Source organism: Lactuca serriola, chromosome 1, assembly GCF_051521515.1.
Source record: "Lactuca serriola cultivar US96UC23 chromosome 1, Lser_US96UC23_V15, whole genome shotgun sequence".
NCBI lineage: Eukaryota > Viridiplantae > Streptophyta > Magnoliopsida > Asterales > Asteraceae > Lactuca > Lactuca serriola.
In genome coordinates, this window is record NC_136408.1 from 46836658 (window position 1) to 46860873 (window position 24216).

General features: G+C 37.3%; 4 protein-coding genes across 8 annotated transcripts; 3 read left to right on the top strand and 1 right to left on the bottom strand.

The window, feature by feature from the left end:
• Positions 1–4000: 4000 nt before the first annotated feature.
• LOC145086959 (oligouridylate-binding protein 1B-like) lies at positions 4001–7455 on the top strand. The gene is made up of 12 exons (XM_079024839.1): positions 4001–4214; positions 5128–5189; positions 5371–5473; positions 5577–5653; positions 5719–5780; positions 5862–5949; positions 6039–6114; positions 6206–6236; positions 6310–6432; positions 6504–6589; positions 6680–6856; positions 6938–7455. Exons 1-12 carry the CDS (start codon positions 4110–4112, stop codon positions 7232–7234), a joined length of 1287 nt encoding a protein of 428 aa, XP_078880965.1. The 5' UTR covers positions 4001–4109; the 3' UTR covers positions 7235–7455.
• Positions 7456–12585: 5130 nt separating this feature from the next.
• Positions 12586–16197, top strand: LOC145086968 (protein PHYTOCHROME-DEPENDENT LATE-FLOWERING-like). 3 transcript variants are annotated; one of them, XM_079024849.1, is made up of 11 exons: positions 12586–12993; positions 13407–13449; positions 13547–13611; positions 13682–13765; positions 13852–13932; positions 14010–14159; positions 14239–14804; positions 14940–15163; positions 15240–15382; positions 15449–15487; positions 15626–16197. In XM_079024849.1, exons 1-11 carry the CDS (start codon positions 12841–12843, stop codon positions 16088–16090), a joined length of 2013 nt encoding a protein of 670 aa, XP_078880975.1. In that variant the 5' UTR covers positions 12586–12840; the 3' UTR covers positions 16091–16197. The 3 variants fall into 3 exon arrangements, with proteins under 3 accessions (XP_078880975.1, XP_078880992.1, XP_078880983.1); XM_079024866.1 differs by having other exon boundaries at positions 15459–15487; positions 15626–15789; XM_079024857.1 differs by lacking the exon at positions 15449–15487.
• A 79-nt stretch (positions 16198–16276) lies between these two features.
• On the bottom strand, positions 16277–18144 carry LOC145086989 (25.3 kDa vesicle transport protein SEC22-1). 3 transcript variants are annotated; one of them, XM_079024893.1, is made up of 6 exons: positions 17916–18144; positions 17296–17498; positions 17058–17218; positions 16829–16975; positions 16655–16731; positions 16277–16558 (listed from the first exon to the last, which is right to left on the bottom strand). In XM_079024893.1, exons 2-6 carry the CDS (start codon positions 17481–17483, stop codon positions 16475–16477), a joined length of 657 nt encoding a protein of 218 aa, XP_078881019.1. In that variant the 5' UTR covers positions 17484–17498; positions 17916–18144; the 3' UTR covers positions 16277–16474. The 3 variants fall into 3 exon arrangements, with proteins under 3 accessions (XP_078881019.1, XP_078881002.1, XP_078881010.1); XM_079024876.1 differs by having other exon boundaries at positions 17296–17529; XM_079024884.1 differs by having other exon boundaries at positions 17296–17609.
• Positions 18145–21351: 3207 nt separating this feature from the next.
• On the top strand, positions 21352–22498 carry LOC145054455 (uncharacterized). Its single transcript, XM_079002661.1, has 2 exons — positions 21352–21670; positions 22146–22498. The coding sequence occupies exons 1-2, from the start codon at positions 21352–21354 to the stop codon at positions 22496–22498; spliced, it is 672 nt and encodes a 223-aa protein (XP_078858787.1).
• Positions 22499–24216: the final 1718 nt, after the last annotated feature.

The following is a 24216-nucleotide window of genomic DNA, read 5'->3' on the forward strand; positions in this document are numbered from 1 at the left end:
CATACTGCCAGACTATTCTGGGATGCCTGACTACCCGGTACGGCCGTTCTTGGGTGACTACCCGGTATGAACAACTCGTTGAGTCCATCTTCATCCGAAGAACACTTATGCTGAGACTCGCCGAGTTGTATGAACAACTCGCCGAGTCTGTTCTTGATCTAAGGAGATTGCCTTGAACTCGCCGAGTCAGGGCATTGACTCGCCGAGTACCTCCATAGATGAGTTAAGCTTCCGACTCACTGAGTCACACCCCGTGACTCACTGCTCACTCGACACTACGAAAAGGGGACAAACTCGGAGACTCGCGAACAGACTCGCCGAGTCATATGAACGACTCGCCGAGTCGTTGCCATGCACCTACTGAATACACGGATTTGCTCGATTCCAGTCCATGCCATTCATAGATCTGGACTTCTAGGACACTAATCACACGTAAAGTTTCCAACTTTACGTGTGGATATTCACCAATATGGATTTTAGGGCTCAAAATGTCTCAAAAGGGTAGATCTAGGGCTAACAAGCAACATGGGGCCATAAAGCTAACAGATCTGAGCTCCTGGAGCTCCATCTTGCCTAGATCCAGAGGCCAAACATCTTATTACGACATATAATGCACATACAAGCTTGGGGATTTGACCAAGAAGGACCCAAATGAAGTTTTAAGCATAGAATCATGGGGAAAACGGGTTATACCTCAAAGGAACTGCTGGAAGAACACAAATAATGCCTGGATGGCTTCCCTTCTTCTGGATCTACTTCCTTCCTCCTTCCAAACCTTCAAAAACACACACACTAACCTCAAACTCTCAAAGAATAGTCTTAGAACGAGAGATACAGGGCTTTAAGGGTCAATGGGGGCCGGTTTGGGGCTGATAAGTCCTTTAAATAGGGTGCAAACCCCTGAAACTTAGGGTTTCATCCAACAGCTATGACTCGCCGAGTCCAGGATATGGACTCGCCGAGTCGCCAACTTAAACGTGTCCTGGGTCCCGCATCCACTCGGCGAGTCGGACCTATGACTCGCTGAGTCCAAGGCTAAAAGAAAGGAAATACTCAGATAACATTTACGTACCAGGAACCGGGTGCTACAAATCTCCCCCACTTATTTTAGACTTCGTCCTCGAAGTCTGCTGCTCGATCCTGAAACAGCTCGGGATAATGCTCCATCATCTCGTCCACCGGCTCCCAAGTCCATTCCGAACCCTTGCGGTGCTGCCATTGCACCTTCACTAGCTCCACCTTCTTGTTCCTCAAATCCTTCGACTTCCTATCGAGGATTGCGACTGGGCGCTCAATATAATTCAGGCTGTCATCAACCTGAATATCCTCCAAAGGTACTACTGCAGAATCGTCCACTCGACACTTTCGCAACTGAGAAACATGGAAAGTGTTGTGGATCTGGCTAAGCTCGGCTGGCAGATCCAGCCTATACGCTACCTTGCCCACCCGGGCTACGACCCTGAACGGTCCGATGAATCGCGGGCCCAACTTGCCCCGCTTCCTGAATCGAATGACGCCTTTCCACGGCGACACCTTCAGGAGAACCATATCCCCGACCTGGAACTCCAAATCGGATAGACGCTTGTCGGCATAACTTTTCTGCCGACTCTGAGCAGTCTGAAGCCTGCTCCAGACCTGCTGGATCCTCTCGGTCGTCTTGAGCACCACTTCGGTGCTCCCCATGACCCTCTGGCCAACTTCACCCCAGCATATCGGAGTCCTACACCTCTGCCCGTACAACATCTCGAAGGGAGGGCGGTCGATACTCGTGTGATAGCTGTTGTTGTAGAAGAACTCGGCCAGGGGAAGATAGGTATCCCAGCTACCACCGAAATCTAGCACGCGCGCCCGCAGCATATCCTCTAGAGTCTGGATGGTCCGCTCGCTCTGCCCATCTGTCTGCGGGTGAAAGGCAGTGCTAAAATGCAGACGAGTGCCCAACTCGTCATAGAATCTCTTCCAAAACCTGGAAGTAAAACGCACATCCCTGTCCGAGATCACCGATACTGGCACCCCATGTCGTGCCACAATCTCTCTGATATAGATGTCGGCCAATTTCTCGGCCGATATGCTCTCCTGAATCGGAATAAAGTGAGCACTCTTGGTCAATCTATCCACGATGACCCAAATCGAATCCACTCCACGTGCGGTCCTGGGAAGCTTCGTGATAAAATCCATCGTGATATCTTCCCATTTCCACAGTGGAATATCCAACGGCTGCATCTTGCCATGCGGTCTCTGATGTTCGGCCTTGACCTTCCTGCAGGTCAAACATCGCTCGACATACCATGTCACATCCCGCTTCATGCAGGGCCACCAATAGTCTAGACGAAGATCCCTATACATCTTCATCGCCCTGGGATGAATAAAGAATCGGGACTTGTGCGCCTCCTCCATCAAAATCTGGCGCACGCCTTCGTGATACGGCACCCACACCCTACGGTGTAGTGTCAAAAGTCCTCGGCTATCATAATCAAAGGAGGAAACCTGACCCACCACACGCTCGCTCTTCCGATGCTCCTCCTTGATAGCCTCCTGTTGAGCCTCCCGGACCTGCTCCAACAGGGGAGTCACCACGGTCATCCTCATGCAAACGTCCCTGATCGGCGCCGCCTTGCGGCTAAGCGCATCGGCCACCACATTGGCCTTCCCCGGGTGGTAAAGGATCTCACAATCATAATCCTTCACCACGTCCAACCATCGACGCTGCCTCATGTTCAGATTCGACTGATCCATGAGGTACCTCAAACTCTTGTGGTCCGTGTAGATGGTACATCGAACCCCGTAGAGGTAATGCCGCCAAATCTTGAGGGCAAAGACGCACATCCCTGTCCGAGATCACCGATACAATGAATATGAGAGAGAGGAGAGAGGAGTGACTTACTAAAAAATTCGGCTCTTCTAGGGTTTTCAGAGGGGTGACCAAATTCAAGAGCCAAGGGGCTCTATTTATACTTGAGGCTTGCTAGGGTTTTAAGGTGGAAACCATAATTCCTTAGCTTAGAGCCTAAGCAAGTCCATGGACCCCTTCCTTAGGTCTTGGACGAAAATCTCTGGAACCTACTAGGGATTTTCGGCCCTCCCTAACAAGGGTGATCCAATGACCCAAAACCTCAACTATTAAATATTTACAAAACAACCCCTGCACTTTCAGTCTGTTCCTTTAATCCCAAAATTAATGCCAAATTAATTTCTGATTAATTACTTATTAACAATATGATTTCTAATTAATATACTATTATTATAATATATTAATAAATCATATTTATGTACCAATTTATTATTCTAAATAATAAAATCAGCCTCTTTCTCCAATACTCATATCGTCTAGTTGTCAGTGTGAAGGCAACCCAAAATGACCATGCTACTATCAAATCAAGTACATACCAATTATAATTATGAGTTTAGACATTTAATCCAACAAATATCACCACTATCGCCACCGCCACCACCGCCACCATTACTACCGCCGCCGCCACCATCACTACTATCACCCACCACCACTACTATCACCATTGGCACCACCACCACCACTACCACCATTGTTGCCACCATCGCTACCAGCATCGTCGCCGCCGCCACTACAGAGATTTACTATTTTTATAATTTATATAATGTATCTTTACATATAAAATAGAAAATAAAGTAAAATTAAGCAAAATAGACAGAAAAAGTAATTCTATCATTTTACATGAATTTTATTTTTATTTTCTGCAAACCAAACATAATTTATAATTAATTCTAATTCCATTTATTGTCAACCACACGAAATATGAAATTAGATTCAAAATTCTGAAAGATTTTTTTCCAATTCAAATTGACAATCTGCAAGCCAAAAAAAACATAAAATCTTTTTACGATTAACCCTTAATTTAAAATAATTTAATGGTAATAGGAGAGGATAAGATGATGTTTTACTTTCACGAAAATAAGAAAATACTATCATTTTTCTAGTGTTGACTTTTGACTTTTTGTACTTCCCGTTTTATTTATTGGAGGGCCTTCCATTGTTCTTTCTCTCCCACTCACTATATTGAAACCCTAACTCCCAAATTTTACACAATTTTATCGATTCCAAAGGGGAGCAGATTAAATTCTCGAGAATAAGAATGCAACATCAGAGGCTGAAGCAACAACAGCAACAAGCATTGATGCAGCACGCTCTCCTTCAACAACAATCTCTTTATCATCCCGGCCTCTTAGCTCCTCCCCAGGTTCGCACGCACATTTTTCCGACTCTATAATGTGTCTTCACAGATACAAATGCTATGTTTTTGTATGTAAATGTCGTCAGTTGTGAGTTTAGGGTTCTGATTTCGTTTATTGATTATCAATTGATGATCGCGGGTATGGAAAATTTTGTTAGCCCCGTTAATTTCTAGGGAATTCGGATTACTTGCATGGTTTTTTATGAAATGTAACATTTTCAAATCGTTTTTTCTCTCAATCGAATTTTTCTGAGCATGTTGTCAATCTCTTATAACTTTGTGAAAATGACAAAATTTGAATTGTTTGTTATATTGAGGCTGTCAGATGTGAATTACAAGCTACATTGGTCTTCTATTCAGCTAGGCTATGATAGTTTACCTACTACAAAGATCGGTCCATGTATATCCAGTCATATTCCCATTTTGTTAGACAGTTGAATGATGTATTACGTAAACATCATGGGTGTACTATGTAATTCACTTTTTCCACCAGCTTCACATGCCATCAATGATGCATCTTGTTTAAAGTGGAATTGATATAGTTGCTATTAGTGTGTTTTAACTGTCTCATTTGTTTCTCCATCTTTGGTATAAGTGCTAAATCTTCTTGCTTGCTCCACTAGATATCATTGTTGAAATGAACTTTACTGCTCCTAGTCTATGCTAAAATAAGTAACACCTTTAATGCTGTTGAAATGAACTTTGCTGCTCCTATTCTATACCAAAGATAATCCAAGGATTGTTATTACAAAATGACTCACATGCTCCTTGAATTTTGGTACTTTGAAAAGACCAGTTCAAATTTCCTGGAAACGATTTTCTCTACTTCTAGCTACTGGGATTCTTTTTTCTTTTTTTATATAAATCTTAGCTTTTTCTATCATAACTTTTTTTTTCTTTCACTTTTTCCATTTTGCAGATTGAGCCAATTCCAAGCGGAAATCTGCCTCCTGGGTTTGATCCAAATACATGCCGCAGTGTGTGAGTGGTTTACAAACAATTGTGTACTTTATTTTTCTTCTTTTCCTATAAACAGCATGAAAGCCTTGTAATACTCTCATTATAGTGTACACCTGAAGTACACAATGCTTGTATTGTTAATTTGTTATTGCCTTATTCATAAATGGAAGATTCTTTAGCTAAAATTATTTCTTGAATGCAGGTATGTGGGTAATATTCATACACAAGTTACTGAACCACTTCTTCAAGAGGTTTTCGCAAGCACTGGTCCTGTTGAAGGCTGCAAACTCATAAGAAAAGATAAAGTAAATGGGATTGGGAAATATGACAAATAATGTTTATTCTTTTTAAGTTTTATATAATTAGCTACACAGATAATAACATCTCTTGTTCTTTTTTACCACTCAGTCATCTTATGGATTCATCCACTACTTTGACCGTAGATCAGCTGCACTTGCTATAGTATCTCTAAATGGAAGGCATCTGTAAGTTTTTCATAATTCCTGTTTTTCACCTCAAAAAATCTATCTCTTATCAATTTCATCCACAGATTTGGACAGCCTATTAAAGTCAATTGGGCATATGCTAGTGGCCAGAGGGAGGATACCTCAGGTTTTACTTATTTTCACCTCTAACTAGTTACTCTTACTAAAACAGACAATTCATACGATAACATTACTACTTTTTTTTTAGGTCACTACAATATATTCGTAGGTGATCTTAGCCCTGAAGTTACAGATGCTATGCTGTTTGCTTGCTTCTCTGCCTATGCTAGTTGCTCGTAAGCACATCTCTCTCTCTCTCTCTCTCTCTCTCTCTCTCTTACACACACACTGATACACTTCTTGTGTGTGTTTGTGTTGATTCTAGGGATGCAAGGGTAATGTGGGACCAGAAAACGGGTCGTTCACGAGGTTTTGGGTTTGTTTCTTTTCGTGATCAACAGGTTAGTTTTTCAATTTTTGTATATCCCAAGTTTTTAATTTGAGTTTTGTATTGAACGAAGTTATGATCTGAGTTTGTTGATTCCTGTTTAGGATGCTCAAAGTGCTATAAATGACTTAACCGGTAAGACTGATGAGAAACATTAATTCCTTCCATGATTAAATATTTATCAAAAAACAAAAATGTAACTTTTCAGGTAAGTGGCTTGGGAGTAGGCAAATACGCTGCAACTGGGCCACAAAAGGTGCTGGTACTAGTGATGAAAAACAAGCTTCAGATTCCTCCAAAAGTGTAGTCGAGTTAACTAATGGAACTTCAGGTATTAATGTGTTATATATAAATATATAATAATCAATAATTAATAAATAGTAATATTTTCTTATTTTGCAGAGGATGGTAAAGAGCTTGGTAACAGTGAAGCACCCGAGAATAACCCACAGTACACAACTGTTTTTGTTGGCAACCTTGCCCCCGAAGTAAGTAATTATTTTATTATATTATATTATTATTGAGACAAAACGAGAATAAAGAAATAACAAAATAAATTGAAATTAAAATGATTACAGGTGACTCAGCTTGAGCTTCATCGGCATTTCCATTCGATTGGTGCGGGTGTGATTGAGGAAGTGAGACTGCAACGTGATAAAGGATTTGGTTTTGTGAGATACAGTAATCACGGGGAGGCCGCTCTCGCTATTCAAATGGGTAACACACAATCCGTTTTATATGGTAAACAAATTAAGGTATGTATTTTTTTATTTTTATTTAAAAAAAATAATATTTAATACCCGAATATTATATATAATATTTGTTGATTTTTGTAGTGTTCATGGGGAAGCAAGCCGACGCCTCCGGGGACGAGTTCAAATCCGTTACCGGAACCGGCACCTGCACCGATGCTATCGGCGGTTGATTTGTTGGCGTATGAGAGACAGCTGGCGATGAGTAAGATGGGATTGGGTGTGGGAGGGGTGCATGGTCCGCCTATGATGGGGCAGCATCCTTTTAAACAAATGGGAATGGGAATGGGAATGGGTGGTGCTGCCGGAGCAAGTCAGGCCATATATGACGGTGGTTTTCAGAGCATTGCTGCCGCCCAACAACTCATGTATTATCAGTGAGTCACTCACTACTGCTGTTGACCTTTCTTTCTTTTTTTAAATCTCGCTGGCCTTTACACGTGCCTTTGCAGATATTGTTTTTGAGTTTTTTAGGAGGCTTTGCGTTCTTTTTTTTTTTTTTAAAATGTCTCCTGATTGGGAGATTGTTGTCGTATTTCTATGTTGATACATACCATGTAATGTTTAATTTTACCTGTTTAATCAGTCATCGTTTGTGCTAATTATATTGTCAAAACCTAACTAAACTGTGGTTATACATTTATGGTTGAAATGACCAAAATGCCATTACTACTACAGCTTCATTTGTTGTATTCCTGCTATCATAGCAATGCATCTCATGCTAAAAAAATAATAGATTTTGGAAGTTGGATGCAAAAAACAAACTCATTAAATTACCACTGCATATTTAGAATTAGCAAAAAGTCCATGGAATAGCATGGTAATTTACAGTTATTGTTAACCATCTTTTTAGATCGATGCAATCTAGGATCTGGCCATCTGACACTTAGTGCTGGCTTTAGATCAGGATTAGCCATCAGGTTCTGGTGTTAGATCTCAGGTTAGTAGATCAATCATCAGACCTTGGGGCTAGATCTAGATTTGTTCTGTGGTGTAATTATTGCTAGTAAGTTTCCCTCTTGAATCCTAGTCTCAATCACAAAAAAAATCATTAGAATTGCCCTGGAACATGTGCCCCAGGAATAGGTTCCAATGATGAAGTCAAATCGGTATGGAATAAGGAGATGGTTTCTCCTAGCCAGAGAGAACCATCATGGTCTAGAGAGAATGTATGTGTGAAGGAGAGAAAGGGCTAAAGTTTGGAGATTAGAGATCCCTCTACACGGCGGAGGGAGGGCTTTATTTATAGCTAATGAAGGAACAAAGAGAAGACCATAAAGTGTTGTCCAACTTAGCCAAACATTATGTCGCTCGGCTAGTGCTTGGCAGGTGTTGCTTTGCTCGGCTCAACACATGTCATGTTCAGCTTAGCAAGTTCAATCCCCTTAATCACCTTAGTTAGGTTATGTTAATGGACCTAACACCAAGGTCCTACTAATGGATCTAACACCAAGGTGATTAGACTTGACAAGTTTAATCACCTTGGTTAGGTCATGAGTAAGAGAGTGTTTGAGATTTTATTTTGAAGTTGAAAATGACTTTTGCCAAAAAGGACTTATTGACTTATGAATGTGGGCAAATGAGTTTTTAAAAAAATATTTGAATTAGTTTTTTAGTAGCAAAAGCCAATAAGGCAATAAGTTAAAAACGTGTTTGGCTGTAAATTTTCTTTTGTTTGTTTTTTTTTTATCCTAATAAGTTATAAGTCATTTAAAAAAGTCACAATTTGTTACTTCTTGAAAACTCTTTTTTAAAAGCTAAACAAAAAGGAGTTTAAAAGTCCTTATTAAATAACATTTTTTTTTGGTCTATTAGTTTAACCCAACCAACGTGGTTGAACTTGCCACGATGAACATCACTGATCAAACAAGACAACATTTTCCGAAAAGAGCAACACTTGTCGAGGAGAGCAACAATAATCGAGTAGCACAAAAATGGATGAGTTGTTCAACCCTTTATAGTCTCCTCATTGTTTTGCCTTATAAATAAAGCCCTCTCTTTACCATGTGGAGGGATCTCCATCTCTATACTTTATTCTTTTCTCTCCCTCATACATACACCCTCTTTAAACCAAGATGGTTCTTTCCAACCTGGAGAATCATTTGACTTGATTGTAAGCGCTCGCTCTCGGGGCACATGCTTTGCAGCGGTTCTAACGATCTTTTTTTATGATTCTGACCAGGATTTAAGACAAGAATTCACTAGCAATCATTACACCCTGAAACCAAATCTAGATATAGCACTAAGACCTAATGAATGATCCAAATCTAACACCACGTGTGATGACTAATAATGATACACATCCAACATTAAGACATGATGATTTGATCCTAGATTGCATCATATATAATCCATAACCTTACTGATGACGAATTGACAATGGAAACAATTAATTATGTACCAAATATTCCCTCAAGCCATAAATGAAGAAGCCTTACACATCTATTGTGTGTCGTACTATAACTGTTTTAATCTAGATTTAAACCATATTCATTATCATTAAGTAAACAACAAAATGTCCGGCAAATTGGGTTGTACTTATTATTTTGGGATCCACTCATCCTTAAGAATTCAATAATATCAAGTAGAGACCACTAGACCTGACAATAGAGAGGGTTTGGAGCGGAGCGGCCTTGATCCAAAACCGTTAAACACTTTTCAATTGATGATCCAAACCCGATTCGTAACCCGCAGGGTTTTGAATGATTAAATCCATACCCTTATTCACTGGATCAACGCATTTCAACATTTTTACCCAACCCATTTACAATATTAAGTTTAGGCTATAATTATGCATTAAAACACATACAACATGATCACTAAAACCAAACAATATTCATTCCACAATAAACTTCAATTACAACTATACTTTATTGGAGTCAATTTTAATACATAACAAACAATTGGAATCGATTTCAAATATTCCAGAGTTGATTATATTAGAATGTTAGAAAACAAACCTGATTGTGGATTGTGGAATTAATGCTGCTTACTCAATTGCAACATTTTCTTCTTGTTCTTGAATCTTGATTGAAGCATTTTTTTTTGTTTCTCTTGAGTCTTGATTGTGGAATATTGATTTCACAGTCAAATTCAAAGATTATAGAGTCGATTATATTGGGAGTCGACTGCAATCAACCGTTTGGATTAGGAACAAAAATTGAGGTGGAACTTTCAGTCTAACTCCTCGACTCTTGAACATGAAGATTGATAAATGTATTATAACTTATAAATAATAAATTTATATTTCAAAATTTTAGATGAGCCAGGTCATAAATGGACCAGATCGATAATGATCCATATCCAACCTTTTTAATAAAAGGGTTAACGGGTAAACAAATATAAAATATGATCCAAACCCATTAATTTTGCACGTGTTTGGAACGGATCGGAGTCTAATCCCGCTCCATTGTCAGGTCTAGATGCCACATGTCTTTGTTTGATCGTTTGAAGTACGATTGATAAATTCGGTTAAACATTTTTGCAAACCAATTCAGTCGAATTATTAATCTTTATAGTATTGATAAAAGTCATTAAACTAATGTATTATTTATTTATTTTTATTAGGCCAAATCAAACTGATACAAAGGAATATATTATGTTTTGGTGTTAAAATTCCAACTATATTTCAAAACGAATATCTTTTTCAATTAATGTCAATACTCGATAGATAGTAACACATAAAAATGGTGTTATACTCTTCTTTTTCACGTCAAAACACCAAACTTCTTTTTACTTTTACACGTGAAATGTTATAATTTAACAAAAAAATAAAGATTAAATTTATAACAAATATCATTATAAAAATCTTATTGGGAGCTTTAAAATGAACTTAAAAGTGGTATTAAATTACATATTATAATTGTTGTATTTCTATAAAATAACAAAATAAAAAATAAATTATTTTATATATTAAAGAGTAAATTATATGAAAGGTCCTTTAACTTTACAGTTTTTCTCTAAAATGGTCCTTACGGATTTTTTTTTCGTGAGATGATCCTTACAAAGCAAACGTTGCACATAAATGACACTTACGACTAACTTGGTTAACATATTTTGTTAACTGTATGTGAAAAGACGAAAATGTCCTTTGTTTTTATTTATTTATTTATTTTTTTAAGAAAAAGTTTGGCCCATCCACCATACCTCTCTCTCTCTCTCTCTCTCTCTCTCTCTTCTTCTTCTTCTTCTTCTTCTTCTTCTTCTTCTTCTTCTTCTTCTTCTTCTTCTTCTTCCTTGAGTTGGCCATACATGTAAAAGCTATTGACTTTTCGAAGCTATTTCTTTATCTATAAATTATAACCCTTTCCTGTAGAGAATGTTGATCGATCACATCAGGATAAAGTCAAGTATTATTATGGAAGTGAGAAGAATGAACATGAAGATGAGCGCTCATGAAAGAAGGATGACAATGATATCAAAATCAAAAACTAGGAGTGACAATTTCAGTTTGGAATCAATGATGGTGTTGGTAGGAAAAAAATAAAGGTGTTTTGGATATGTGTTTATATATGTGTTTGGATTGATCTAGTTTCGATTGAAATCAGGAGGGATTTCAAGGTCCGATTTTCAAGCTCAAATTTCAGGGGTTAAAGGAGATGGATATGAAAGTAGGTCCGACGGAAGTGACAATATCGAAGGTTCGTTCGATGACGATTTCATGGGTTTCACACACACATATGCTTCATATTCTTTTTATTATCTGTTTTCGTTTTCTTTTTTCTACAATGCATTGTCACTATCACTAAGTCGTTGCTGCAACTATCTTGTTACCAATCCCTTGTTGAACAACCTCCACCGTCACCACTCTTCCTTTTGCCAAAAATTCTCTGGTTACTACTATAAACACTAAGCAGTTACAATAACATGGAAGAAGGAAAACTGATCTAGGGTTAGGGAGAAACATATGAGAGAGAGAGAGAGATAGAGAGAGAGAGAGTATGGCGAAGATGGTGGACTCCCGTGGTGAGATGAAAAGGTCCGGTGAAATGTGGAGGAGGGTGGTAATGAAGTTGAGTCCAGATAGTCGACAAGACAACACTCAACTCTATAGTTTTTTTGCCTCACGGTTCAGGTTTTAGAACACTACTCCAACATATGTTTTGATTTCGGATTTCTAATTTATGTAATAGGTGTTGATTTCTTCATCTGTTCTTGAGTACAAGAAGTGGAGGGAAGAAGAAATGACTTGCACAACCAAGGGTTTTCAATTTGGGGAATACGTCACTTGTTCCTGTATCAGATCTTGCAAGCATTTTGGAGAAATTATTAAAAGTGAGAGATAAGAGATTAATTATGAAGTTGCCTAGAATGGTGATGTTCAGTTGACACATGCAAATATTAGTTTTGCTGAAAGGGAATTTGGTTAGGCAATGAACTGATCTTCAAACGGGTTTGTGTGTATGCATGTGTATGTGTGTGTGTGTGTGAGAGAGAGAGAGCGAAAGAGAGAGAGAGAGAGATCATTTATGTGCAAAAAAACAAAGGGTATTTTCATAATTTACGATCACTAAATAGAATTTGTTAACGGTGTTAGTCATAAGGACCATTTGTGTGCAAGATTAGCTCATTAGGAACCATCTTAGGAAAAAAAAAGTTTCATAAGGATCTTTTTAGAAAAAACTGTAAAGCTAAAGGACTATTTATGTAATTTACTTTATATTAAAATAATAGATATATGTTTTATTTATTTATTTTTAATTTTATTGGTCGTGGGATAAGTATGAAACTTGGGGGCGAAGGGGTGAAGAAAATACATGCAGAATCCAACTCTAAAATCCAAACATTAGTTGCATCACTCGCTCCTTTCAAAAACCCCAAATCGCCCATCAAATTCAAATCTCGGACCTTTCCGCCATCTATGGCGACGATGTTGTAATTACGAACCCTCATACGGTTTTCATCGCCGGGGTTTATCGATCCATTTGTGAAACACTCCGATCACAACTGACCAATATAGTTTTTTCCCCTCCAATTTCCGTATTACAATGGCGGTTTCTTTCAAGGTGTCAAAGAAAGGTACCCGATTTCGCCTAAAACCCAAACCTGAATCCCCTTCTTCTGTTCTAGATGACAACCACAAAGTTGATGCTCCTCCTCAACTTCCTCATATTCAACCCCCTAGTACGCGAAAGAGATCGGTATATAGATTATTCTTTCCCTGTTCAAATTAAGTATCAGTTAACGTTCATTTAGAGAGGATCGTAACTGGTTTGTGTTATATTGTACTCTGTCCCACAGAGGTTTTTGCCCAAAATTTATTAGTATAGAGACATTTAATCGATTTGAATCATTGGATGTATGAATTGCTCCAAGTATCTAGTATCTATTTTGTTTGAATAGATTGTATAGAATATAGTAATATATCTTGCGTGCATGAATTTCAGTAAAACTCCCTTTTCACTGACATGCTTATACGTTACGATCTAGCAAAATTGATGGATTATTAGAAAGTTTATACATGATAGTAGTATGCGTTCCACCATTTATAATTTTGCAATTCAAACAATTTTGTGAAAGATCAATAATGAAAGCTACATTATTCTTTATACAGGTTGATGACACCGAGGATGATGACGATATTGCTGGAATTTTAGGTATTTTGGCATCATGAAATATTTACTTGCATTCTTTCTTTAAAACTATTTCCCTTTGCGGATATGTTTCTCTAAATTTCCATTTTATGTTTCTTAGATGCAGAAGTATCCTTTATATTAAACATCTTCCCAGATGGATATACAATCAAAAACCCATCTGAGGTTTGTTTTGGAATCTTTAACTTATATTACATTCCATTTACTACTAACTCCTTTCTGCATGTACTTTTAGGGTAACATTGTCCATCAAAATGCTATACAAAATGACCCAAAGCTTTTGTTCCCTTATGATAGGACATCTGAAAATCTGTTTGCAGTAAGTATTTTGTTTTAACTGTATTCATATTGAAGTAACTTTTCCTTTCATTCCTTTCATTAATTACTTCTCTTGTATACTTGAAGGCAATCGAATGTGGTAGACTTCCTGCATATTTTTTGGATGATATACCTTTCAAATTCAGTAATGGAGCAGTTGTGTGCGAGGCAAGTAATCATAATTCATACTTTTTTTTTTATTTAAAAAAAGTTTCCATTTTTTCTGAAAGTATGAATTATTGAAGGTGCGAGACTACCGTGAACAAGGAGTTAATGGTCTTTCTACAGTTGTTACTCCATGTATTACCAAAGTATCTCTTAAGATGTCATTGAATAATGTGGTGAAAGATATGGATCAGTTTTCTGATAGTTCTTGGACATATGGTGATTTATTGGTAAACATTCGATACACTTACCAATTTCTTTAAAAGAAATACGCGAGAATCTAACATTTAATTCAAAATTGGATTCCAGGAAGCGGAGTCGCGGATATTAAAAGCCCTAAAACCAATACTTTGTCTAGACCCGACTCCAAACTTAAACAGACTCTGTAAGGAGCCAACTTCCTTAAAGCTAAATCTGAATATTCCTGATATAAGAAAGAAGAGAGATGAAGTTGTTACTGTATCTGAGAATCAGATACAGGGGAAGCTTGATAATGTGAATGTTCCAGAAAAGAGGCCCAAAACCAGTGATAGTTTAAGCTTGATTATGCCTCCTGTTCATGGTCAGAAGGGAAATGAAGATGGCAAGTTGTCTTCCATGGGGAATGTAAATAAGAGAGCTAGTTCAAAGTCAAATCATACATCTGTTTATACCAATAAAAAACAACGGATATCATCACACATGGATGATATTAATGCACCTGAATCCCGCTGGAAAAACATGCCTGTGAAACAAGAGCCAGTTGGCGGCACGCAGCGGCACCACCATGGACAAGTGGTGGCAATAAGTGGAGTAGGGTTTTCTTTTAATGTTGGAAAAGAGATTGATAAAAGTGTGTTTGATAGGTTTTCCAAACTCCAGATGTTGGGTGCAAGGTATCACTGGTTAAGTGGTTTTTCTGTCTCTGAATTATATATATATATATATATATATATATATATATATATATATATATATATATATATATATATATATATATATATATATTTGATGTATTGCTACTGTTTCAGGGTTGGGCCCAATAGAAAAAAGAAGAATATGGATGGATACAAAAGAAGTACAAGTTTTTCTATTCCACAGCTGTTTGATTGTCTTTTGAATGATGATGATAACGACAACAGTTTGAAAGATGAAACATGTAGAATGCCGCTGTCCATGTCACTTGTGGGTGGGAGCATGAACGTTTGCAAGACTAGGGTTTTGAAGTTCGTGAAGGCTGGTTATGTGTCACAAGGTTACTACAAATTTTTTACTTAAGTAGTAGCCCTTAATTATTATATGATTTGGTCATCATTTATTTATTCATTCAGAATGTGGATTGGTTCCCAAGTTGAGAACTAGACTAATGTTATCCGAAAAAACAAGTTGTGGCACTGTCGCAGTGCATTATGGTGAGCTCGATGATTCTGATGACTTGGCAGAAGAATCACTTCTTCATACACTTCCAAATACAGTGAGTAATTTCTTTTTTTTTTGGTTTTAAATTTTATTTAATTGACATCATTCTGAGTTACAACAGCATACTGCAGACTTGTTTGCAGCCGAGTTCTGCTCTCAGGTATGTATGTCATCGAGTTCATGACATTTTTATAAAATAGCAACGTGCTTACATGTTTCTACCCATAATAGATATATGCAACTCATAATAATTTTTCTTTAGAATTTACGCAAATTGTTTATAAATTTGTTGATGCAGATGTTACGTGAAGGTCATCATGTAGAAGCTGACCATGTCCAGGGTGGTCAACCCAACACTAGTCCTGGACTGTTGGTCAAAACTGAGATTCATCCAATTCTTGAATCTGAACAACAATCATCTCTTTATCATCAACAACACCTCCAAATATCATCAAATCCAGTGCCTCATTTGAATTCAAACATTCACCACTTAGGTGATTATAAGGGGTTGCCACCACAACTTCAAATTTTACACCAACAGCAACAAGCTCAAAATCAGAAGAAGATGATGATGATGATGATGGGAATGGGGCAACTAACACAAGAACAGGCTGCTGCTATCATGGCTAACAGGATGATACTCGAAACTAAAACACATGTTACTGGAGGGCAATCTGGTAATATCAATGGTTTTCCAGTGATGGGTCATCATGGTATTGGTATGAATTCTATGCAAAGGAACCCGTATATGAACCAGTTGTAAAAAGCTATGCAACTTTTTGACAAGTACATTTGTAGGTCAAAATGATAATAACTCGAATGCTTGGTTCAATATACTATAAATAAAGTTTGGATTGTTTTCATGTTTGCTTTGCTTTTGTTGCAATTATATAGTATTTAATACTTACTGTTAAATAGAAGGGATATGTTGAGAATAAATTTAAAAGAGTTTGATAAAAAAGCATTATATAAGAACAAATTCATGTAAAAACCTATGCAAAAGTGAATACTTGTCGGTGAAATGTAAAAACAAAAAAATTCCATTCTAAGGTGCAAATGGATAAGCAGCAGAAATTAACTTAAAACCCCTCTGTAAATGGAACTAATTAAAAATGGAAGAACATTTCCATGCCAATGCCATGAATTATCACCATATCTTCCCTTTGAGCCAGAACAGTACGATAACAACTCCAAGGACAATTGCAACAGGTGCCCACTTCTTGATCAAAGCCTACACACACACACACACACAAAACAGAAGGTGTTAACATTTACACCCCAAAATTATATTATTCAAGAATCAAGATCTCATCAAACTATAACCAACCTGTCGATTTAAGTCTCTTGCTTTATCAGCATATACACGAGTATCTGATGTTAAACGGCTTGACATTTGACTCACCTCTGCAGTTTATGATTCAACAAATCTAATTTAGAACAAGAAATAATAGATTTTTCAACTAAGAACCCTAAAAATAAAGGCTAAAGAGAAAAAACTTACGGTCCAATTTTTCACCAACACCAAGAACTTCCTGCACATTACGAGTCATAATCTGGTGAACTTCATAGAGTTCATCATTCAACTTAGAAATGTTCCTCTGAGTTCTTGTGTCCTGATACAGTTTCTTAGTCCTCTGTATAAATGTATCTATTCAACATATGGAAGAACAAAGTGTTAGTTAACATAAAGGGATTACTTGTAAATGAAATATAAAACAGGTAATGGTTACCAAATTTAATGAAGGCATATGGTCTTGCAGCAGTTTCAATTTGATTTTCATAACCTCGTTCAAACTCGTTCTTTAGATCTTCAAGATATTGGAAGGCAAGTTTCTTTGGATAAGCACGATCACACATTGTCAAATAACATACTCGCCCTTCAATTATATAGCTGATAAAACTAGGTTAAGGAAAGGGACAATTTGAAAGTAGAAAGGAGAAATCAAGTTTAAAGTAAATGAAGGATACTGGAAAACATAAGGGCCAGTTTCGATAGACATTCTTGAGGCTTCGTTTTGTCCCCTTGAAAGGTTCTTGAACAATGCCTTGACTTGCTGTTTGTAGAACTCTGCATCCTGCATATCACGCCCATCATCCAGTCCTTCAGCCAGAGGAAGGCCATCAGTGACACGGGCAATCATTGTCAGCTTCACCATCTTTACTTTGAGAAGCTATCAATCACACAAGCATTCGTTTACAGATCTGTCGTCAAGAGTTTTACAGCAGATTAAGCTAATAGAAATTTGTTTGAGATGCTAGCGCCAGTTCTTCACAAAGGCGCCCTATATGATTGAACGCTTAATAGATCAATCGTTTTGAAGGAAAAGAAATAGTAGTATCATCATTTAGACATGGAGAAAACCAAGATCAAACGAGCAGTTGAATCCGATCAAACACATTAGAGATTTAAAGAACAATTACGACCCAAGCAGCAAGGAATTAACCTTTATGGGTGAATCAGCATCGAGATCAAGCATATACTGATACTCAACTCGATTCAGATGAGTATAATTTCATATTCATCCGAGAAAAAATCTAATGCAAATAAGAATAGTTGAAACATATAGAATGAGAAACAGAAAAATTACCTGAATTATTCAAGTACTTATCATGCGTTTTGATGATCCAATCTATAGTGGATCGTATCTACGGATATAAAATTGATATACAACGAGAATGTTCAAAATCCTGAAAAATTGAATGGTAATCGAAGACGATAATAGGGTTTTTGAAAGGGCAATTGATATTTGGGGATACAGTAGGAGAACGACTCTACGAAGAAACGCAGAATACCGAAATACTAGTAAAACGCGAATTTCCAAAATGTGTTGCCATTCATTAAATTATTGTCTATTCGTTAAAAGAATTTAGACAAAACTTCAAAAATGGTCTCTGTGGTTTCCGAAAATATCAAGTTTCGTCCCTAAGTTCAAAAAACCTCACGGATCGTCCCTGTGGTTTCAAAACTTTTAACATTTGGTCCTTCCGGCTAACTACGTTACTATTTAGCCGTTAAGTCAGGGGCAATTTTGTCATTTCACTACACAGGGACCATTTATGAGGTTTTTAATTACTTTTTTAAAAAAAAAAATATATATATATAATATTTAATATGCAAGGGTCCTCTCTCTCTCTCTCTCTCTCTCTCTCTCTCTCTGATTCACCGTCGGAAGAAACAACCACCGGAGATTTATCTTCTTTGACTCAAGAACACATAACACTGCAGGGAAGAACAACGAACTGAAGAGCTCCATCTTTCCAACTTCATCAATCACAAACAGATCTGTATCTTCTTTGAACTGAAAATGAAATCGAAAATCAACTTCTTACTGAGAAATCGGAGATGAAGCTAAACGAACCTGTAACTCAGGCAAAGCTAATGATTCGAATGATGCTACATCAACTCTGTATCTTCCCACAGTAGACCATCTAATGGACTCTACACTGCCATGGAGTCGAAGGTATACAACGGCAATTCAAAACAAATTCAGATTCAATTTGATTCATGAAGATATGGAATCAAATGATGAATGAGACATGGAATCTATACAACTTACAGGGGAGCTAGTGACGAGAAAGAATTTTATACAACAGAGAGAGAGAGAGAGAGAGAGAGAGAGAGAGACGAAATCCTAACCTTCTCCCTGTGCCAGTGGTGGTGGTTGTGCAGTGCCTCATTGTTTTCAGTCTTATCATCATCACCATCGTCATTCTTTAAACTGGTGTCCAAATCGGAATTGAAGCTCCTCTTGGAACGAGAGTATCTTCTTATGCGATTAGGGTTTTGAGATCCAGAGGAATTACTCCGGCTCCCCCTGAACTCTGAGATTGAGCGTTGCCAGCGGTAGAACTAGGGTTTAACGCATTGGGGTCGTCTTCATCGTCGTGTCTTTTGAGTTCATGGTTGATTTGGTGTTTGATGACGACAATTTCGTTCTTGAAAACCTGTTGATCATTCTTCGTTCTTCAAAACCTGTTGATCATTCTTCGTGTTCTGCTTCGTTTTTCCGGTGAGCCAATGAAGAAAATTGGATTGGGGTTTTTAGCGACTGTGAGGGGGTGTTTGGGTGGAGCCTCTTCGACAGGAACAGTGGTGGAGAACGAGGGAGGCTGTTTCCTCTTCTTGCCTCTTCTTTCATTCATCTCCGTGTTTGAGTTTGAAATCGGATGCAAGGTGTTTGAGTTTTGTGGATTCCATATCTAAAAAATCGAACGGGAAAGAGAAAGTATAATGGTGGACTAGGTGGTGGTTTCTGGTAGCTAGGATGATGATGAAGAAGAGTGATTTTGGTCTCACCGGAGAAGATGAACTTGTGGTTGACGAGAGAGAGAGAGAGAGAGAGAGAGAGAGAGAGAGAGAGAGAGAGAGAGAGAGAGAGAGAGAGAGAGAGAGAGAGAGAGAGAAGGAGAGAGAGAGAGGGTGGGGCCCTTTAATTAAATAATTATATATATATTTTTTTTTAAAAATAGAGAAAATCTCATAAATGGTCCCTGTGTAGTGAAATGACAAAATTGCCCCTGACTTAACGGCTAAATAGTAACGGAGTTAGCCGGAAGGACCAAATGTTAAAAGTTTTGAAACCACAGGGACGATCCGTGAGGTTTTTTGAACTTAGGGACGAAACTTGATATTTTCGGAAACCACATGGACCATTTTTGAAGTTTTGTCAAGAATTTAATTTTCATATTTTGTCAATAAATAAAAAGATTTTTCTTTTATTTTTTATTTTTTGAACTGAATACCCATTAGGTTGGTCATGTGTCGAGCTAGGGATGACAATGGGTACGGGTATACCGGGTTTCGTGTTCCCCATCCTCATCCCCATACTCGACCTCATCCCCATCGGGGATTAAAAATCTATCCCCATCCCCCATCCCCAATGGGTAATCGGGGATTTTTCCCCGTTACAAAGTTTTGAACTTTTATGAAAAATAACTCATAATTATATACTAACCAACAAACAAAAACTAACATAACTAATATAAAACACCATAATCACTGAATGTTTTCAAACACGAACAATAACATTCAAGATTACAAATTAAATCATTTTTTACAAAAAAAGACATAAAAAGTCTTCCCAAAACTATACGTTTGATTGTTAGAAAACCTTATTTATTCTAATGAACATTTGCTTATGCATTATTAAAAATAAAAACATATATATATATATATATATATATATATATATATATATATATATATATATATATATATCGGGTACCCATCGGGGCCGGTTTCAGGTACGGGTATGGGTACCCGACAGGTAAAACCATCCCCATCTCCATCCCCACTTTTTATATTCGGGTAATACCCATCCCCGTCCCCATCCCCGGTCAACTAGGGGATTTACCCGGTCAACTCGCGTTAGGGTTTCGGGTACCCGTTGGGTACGGGTTTTTTTGCCATCTCTATGTCGAGCTTGAGTATATAATTATTTTATTAGAAAAATACACAAGACATAATTCTTGTTTAGTTGTATACGATAAGAGAATTATGTTCTAAGATTTGACATATTCATCTTAAATGTATTATCAAGTTCTATCGTATTTACTGGCTATGTTCGGTCTTAGGGTTCACTAGGTATATTCGATATCACACATTTTCCGACGTTGTAGATTGGTGTTTTAGTTAGATCTCACTTCAAGAATGGGTACATGGTTTGATCTTCACCTTGATATTTTCAAATATGACTTCGTTGATATGACTTCAATGATGGTTGGTGTGGATTGTGGAGGACTTATGGCTAGAGGGTGTGGCCGCAGTTTGTATCACCTCAGTCGTGCACATCGTCCCGAGGCTATGGTTTTGTGTGGTTTTGGCCGCACTACGGCTCGAGAGGACCGCGACTCGTGATTGGTTGTTGAATCTTTGACCGTTGAACGGTCCTCTTTGTGCATTGATTTTTTTCTTCCTTTTTGCATTTCTTTCCTATATATACACATACATTTCATTTTTTTTTTCAAACAATACAAACCCTTCTCTCTCAAATTAAAAAAAAAATCACTAATCTCTCTAAAAAAATGTCATATTCTTCATCTTCTGAAGAATTTAAGACTATTTTTGATGCCGTTGTTGCGTGTGCTCAAATGGCGAAACAAATATATGATGCTTTATGCAATAACGCAGCTGCAAGTTCTCAACGGAGAACACGAAGATATATTTTCAGAAATCGTGAAGAAGTCAACCAACGTTTGGTACAAGACTATTTTCAAGAGAATGCCACTTATCAATGGTATTATTTTCGTAGATGCTTTAGAATGTTCAAAGGTTTATACAAAAGTATAGTTGAAGATGTAACGAATAAGTGCAATTTTTTTCAACAACGCTACGATGCTAGAGGTACACCTAGTTTCACTCCCTTACAAAAATGCACGGCCGCACTTCGTTAGTTAGCATATGACATTCCGCCTGATGCGTTAGACGAAAGTTTTAGGATGTCTGCTAGGACCGCACGAGACAGTCTCCACTATTTCTGCAAAACTGTGATTCAGTTTTATGGTCCTAAATATTTACGTAAGCCTACACGTAATGACATCTTGCAATTTCAAGCTCATCATGCTAGTGTGCATGGGTTTCCTGGAATGCTAGGAAACTTAGATTGTCTCCATTGGGCATGGGAAAATTGCCCTAGGTCATATCATGGACAATTTACCCGAGATGATCATGGTCGCCCAACGGTCATACTTGAGGCAGCTGCATCACAAGATTTATGGATTTGACATGCTTTTTTTTGGTTCTCCTGGTTCGATTAACGACATCAACGTTCTTAATCGTTCACCTATATTTAATAACATATACGATGAATCTACACCAGATTCTTCTTTTGAAGTGCGTGGAACGCCAAATAAGTATGGTTATTATCTGGTCAATGAAATCTATCCTGAGTATGATGTGTTTGTTAAATCGTTTACGTGTCCACATGATTCTAGACGAAAAAAATTCACGAGAGCTCAAGAAAGAGCTAGGAAGGATGTTGAGCATGCTTTTGGAGCTTTGAAGAAACAGTGGTTCATATTGAAAAAACCAACAGTTAATTTAGGCAAGGAAAAACTTCAAGAAATCATGTATACATGTCTCATATTGCATAACATGATTATTGAAGACGAAGGAAGAGTGATATGTGCGTTTGACGAGGAAGAACCCATACCAGAGACACAACCAATATAAATTAGTGGCGAAAAGTATATGAACAGGAGAACAGAGATACATTGCACTGAAAACATTTCACAATCTTCGCAATGACTTAATGGAAAATATTTACAGGGTTCAAAATATTAACCTTAATTTGGATCCACCGGATAACTCCGAAGATGAGTTCTCGGAGAACGGTTCTTTGTAGTTTGCTTTAGTTTTTTTATTTGTGCTTTTTTAAGTTTCTAGGATTATTTTAATGTCATATGTGTGTTTTTCGGGGGGGTTTTTTTTTTGTTTCTGTTTTTTTTTTGTTTTTTTTTTAATGCAATGTAAGGTTTTTTGAATTTTCAATGTAATGTTTTTTTATTATTTTCAAGTAATGAAAAATTATGTTTTTTTATTAAAAAGAAGTTTTAAGTAAAATAGCTAAAAAAACAAAAAATAAAAAAGAAAATAAAATTATGGCATCACTCCCTTGGTGTGGCAAGAAACCACCATTGTGTGGTAAAAAATGACGTGATGCTTATGTGGCTGTGACATCCCCAAAATCTCGACCAGAAAAAACCGTTTTTCATTTAGGCTTTAAAAATATTTTCAGAGTAAATCCTTTTGATTTGAAAGAGTTGCGGAATTTGTTCCAAAAAAACAAAACATGATAAAACAATGTTTACCAAAGCATTTCATAAAAGAAATGTATTTTTCATTATATAATCAAAACTCGAGGTGTCATGTTCCGATACAGACCAATAAGCATAAACGATAACATTACAAGTTATTCAACAAATATATACATATACAGACTTGTAAACAAAACAACTGATGGTTCATCCATCTCATGCCCTCGTGCCACTTCCTGTAATACAAATAAAACTGAGTGGGTCAGGCTTGAGAGCCTGGTGAGCATATAGGGTTTTCATAACTTTTGCATACAAACTCCGTTTTTGACGTTCTTTATTTCCACGCGAAGGTGAAACTACGCTCTACAACTTTCGTTTAGACTCCGTCGGCTAATTTCGACTTTATTTTTATTATTTATTTTTAATAGGCCGCGACAGAAAAACTTCGTTATAAATTCATAACTCCTTCGTTTGACGTCCGTTCTCGCCTAACTTTTTATCGCTTCGATACCAACAATGAGATCTTCGATTCTCATTTAGATTGCTTCGGCTAAATACCGCTCGATCTCAAATCGAGTATTTCGGGCTGCACACCGCTAAGCCGAAACTTCGATAAATCATAACTTCCTCATACGAAGTCAGATTTGGGCGTTCTATATATATTCGGAAACCTCGTTTCAACTACTACAACATTATTCAAAGATATTAAGTTTATTTTACACTTAAATTTTGACGCTTATTTTTATTCTTAATTAATCAAACCACATAATTAAGCAATTAAGCACAAAACACATAATACTCAAATAACAAAATCTTATTATTTCAAAACGGGTTACAAAGGTTAACCTAGACTATTACATTGCTAAAAATGGCAAGCCCAAAAACACAGGCGTTACAATTCTCTCCACCTTAGAATGATTCCGTCCCCGGAATCACACATCAACAAACAAATGCGGATAGCGACTCAACATGTCACTCTCCGTCTCCCAGGTGAGACTCGGCCTATTCGTGTGTTTCCATCGGACAAGCACTAACCCAACCATTTTGCGTCGCAACTTCTTAGTCTTTCGGTCAACAATTGCCTCTGGTTCTTCAATCAAACTTTTGTTTCATCAATTCTCAATTCAGAAATTG

What these genes read in the sequence shown, in the direction of transcription:
- LOC145086959 (XM_079024839.1), top strand. Translation starts at nt 4,110, where the DNA reads ATGCAACATCAGAGGCTGAAGCAACAACAGCAACAAGCATTGATGCAG. An exon ending in GCCTCTTAGCTCCTCCCCAG is followed by an intron (nt 4,215 to 5,127) that starts GTTCGCACGCAC and finishes TCCATTTTGCAG; the next exon opens with ATTGAGCCAATTCCAAGCGG. An exon ending in TATATGGTAAACAAATTAAG is followed by an intron (nt 6,857 to 6,937) that starts GTATGTATTTTT and finishes TGATTTTTGTAG; the next exon opens with TGTTCATGGGGAAGCAAGCC.
- LOC145086968 (XM_079024849.1), top strand. Translation starts at nt 12,841, where the DNA reads ATGGCGGTTTCTTTCAAGGTGTCAAAGAAAGGTACCCGATTTCGCCTA. An exon ending in CGATATTGCTGGAATTTTAG is followed by an intron (nt 13,450 to 13,546) that starts GTATTTTGGCAT and finishes TATGTTTCTTAG; the next exon opens with ATGCAGAAGTATCCTTTATA. An exon ending in ATGGAGCAGTTGTGTGCGAG is followed by an intron (nt 13,933 to 14,009) that starts GCAAGTAATCAT and finishes GAATTATTGAAG; the next exon opens with GTGCGAGACTACCGTGAACA.
- LOC145086989 (XM_079024893.1), bottom strand. Translation starts at nt 17,483, where the DNA reads ATGGTGAAGCTGACAATGATTGCCCGTGTCACTGATGGCCTTCCTCTG. An exon ending in ACTGGCCCTTATGTTTTCCA is followed by an intron (nt 17,219 to 17,295) that starts GTATCCTTCATT and finishes TAGTTTTATCAG; the next exon opens with CTATATAATTGAAGGGCGAG. An exon ending in ATATGCCTTCATTAAATTTG is followed by an intron (nt 16,976 to 17,057) that starts GTAACCATTACC and finishes TATGTTGAATAG; the next exon opens with ATACATTTATACAGAGGACT.
- LOC145054455 (XM_079002661.1), top strand. Translation starts at nt 21,352, where the DNA reads ATGTCATATTCTTCATCTTCTGAAGAATTTAAGACTATTTTTGATGCC. An exon ending in ACAACGCTACGATGCTAGAG is followed by an intron (nt 21,671 to 22,145) that starts GTACACCTAGTT and finishes AATCTACACCAG; the next exon opens with ATTCTTCTTTTGAAGTGCGT.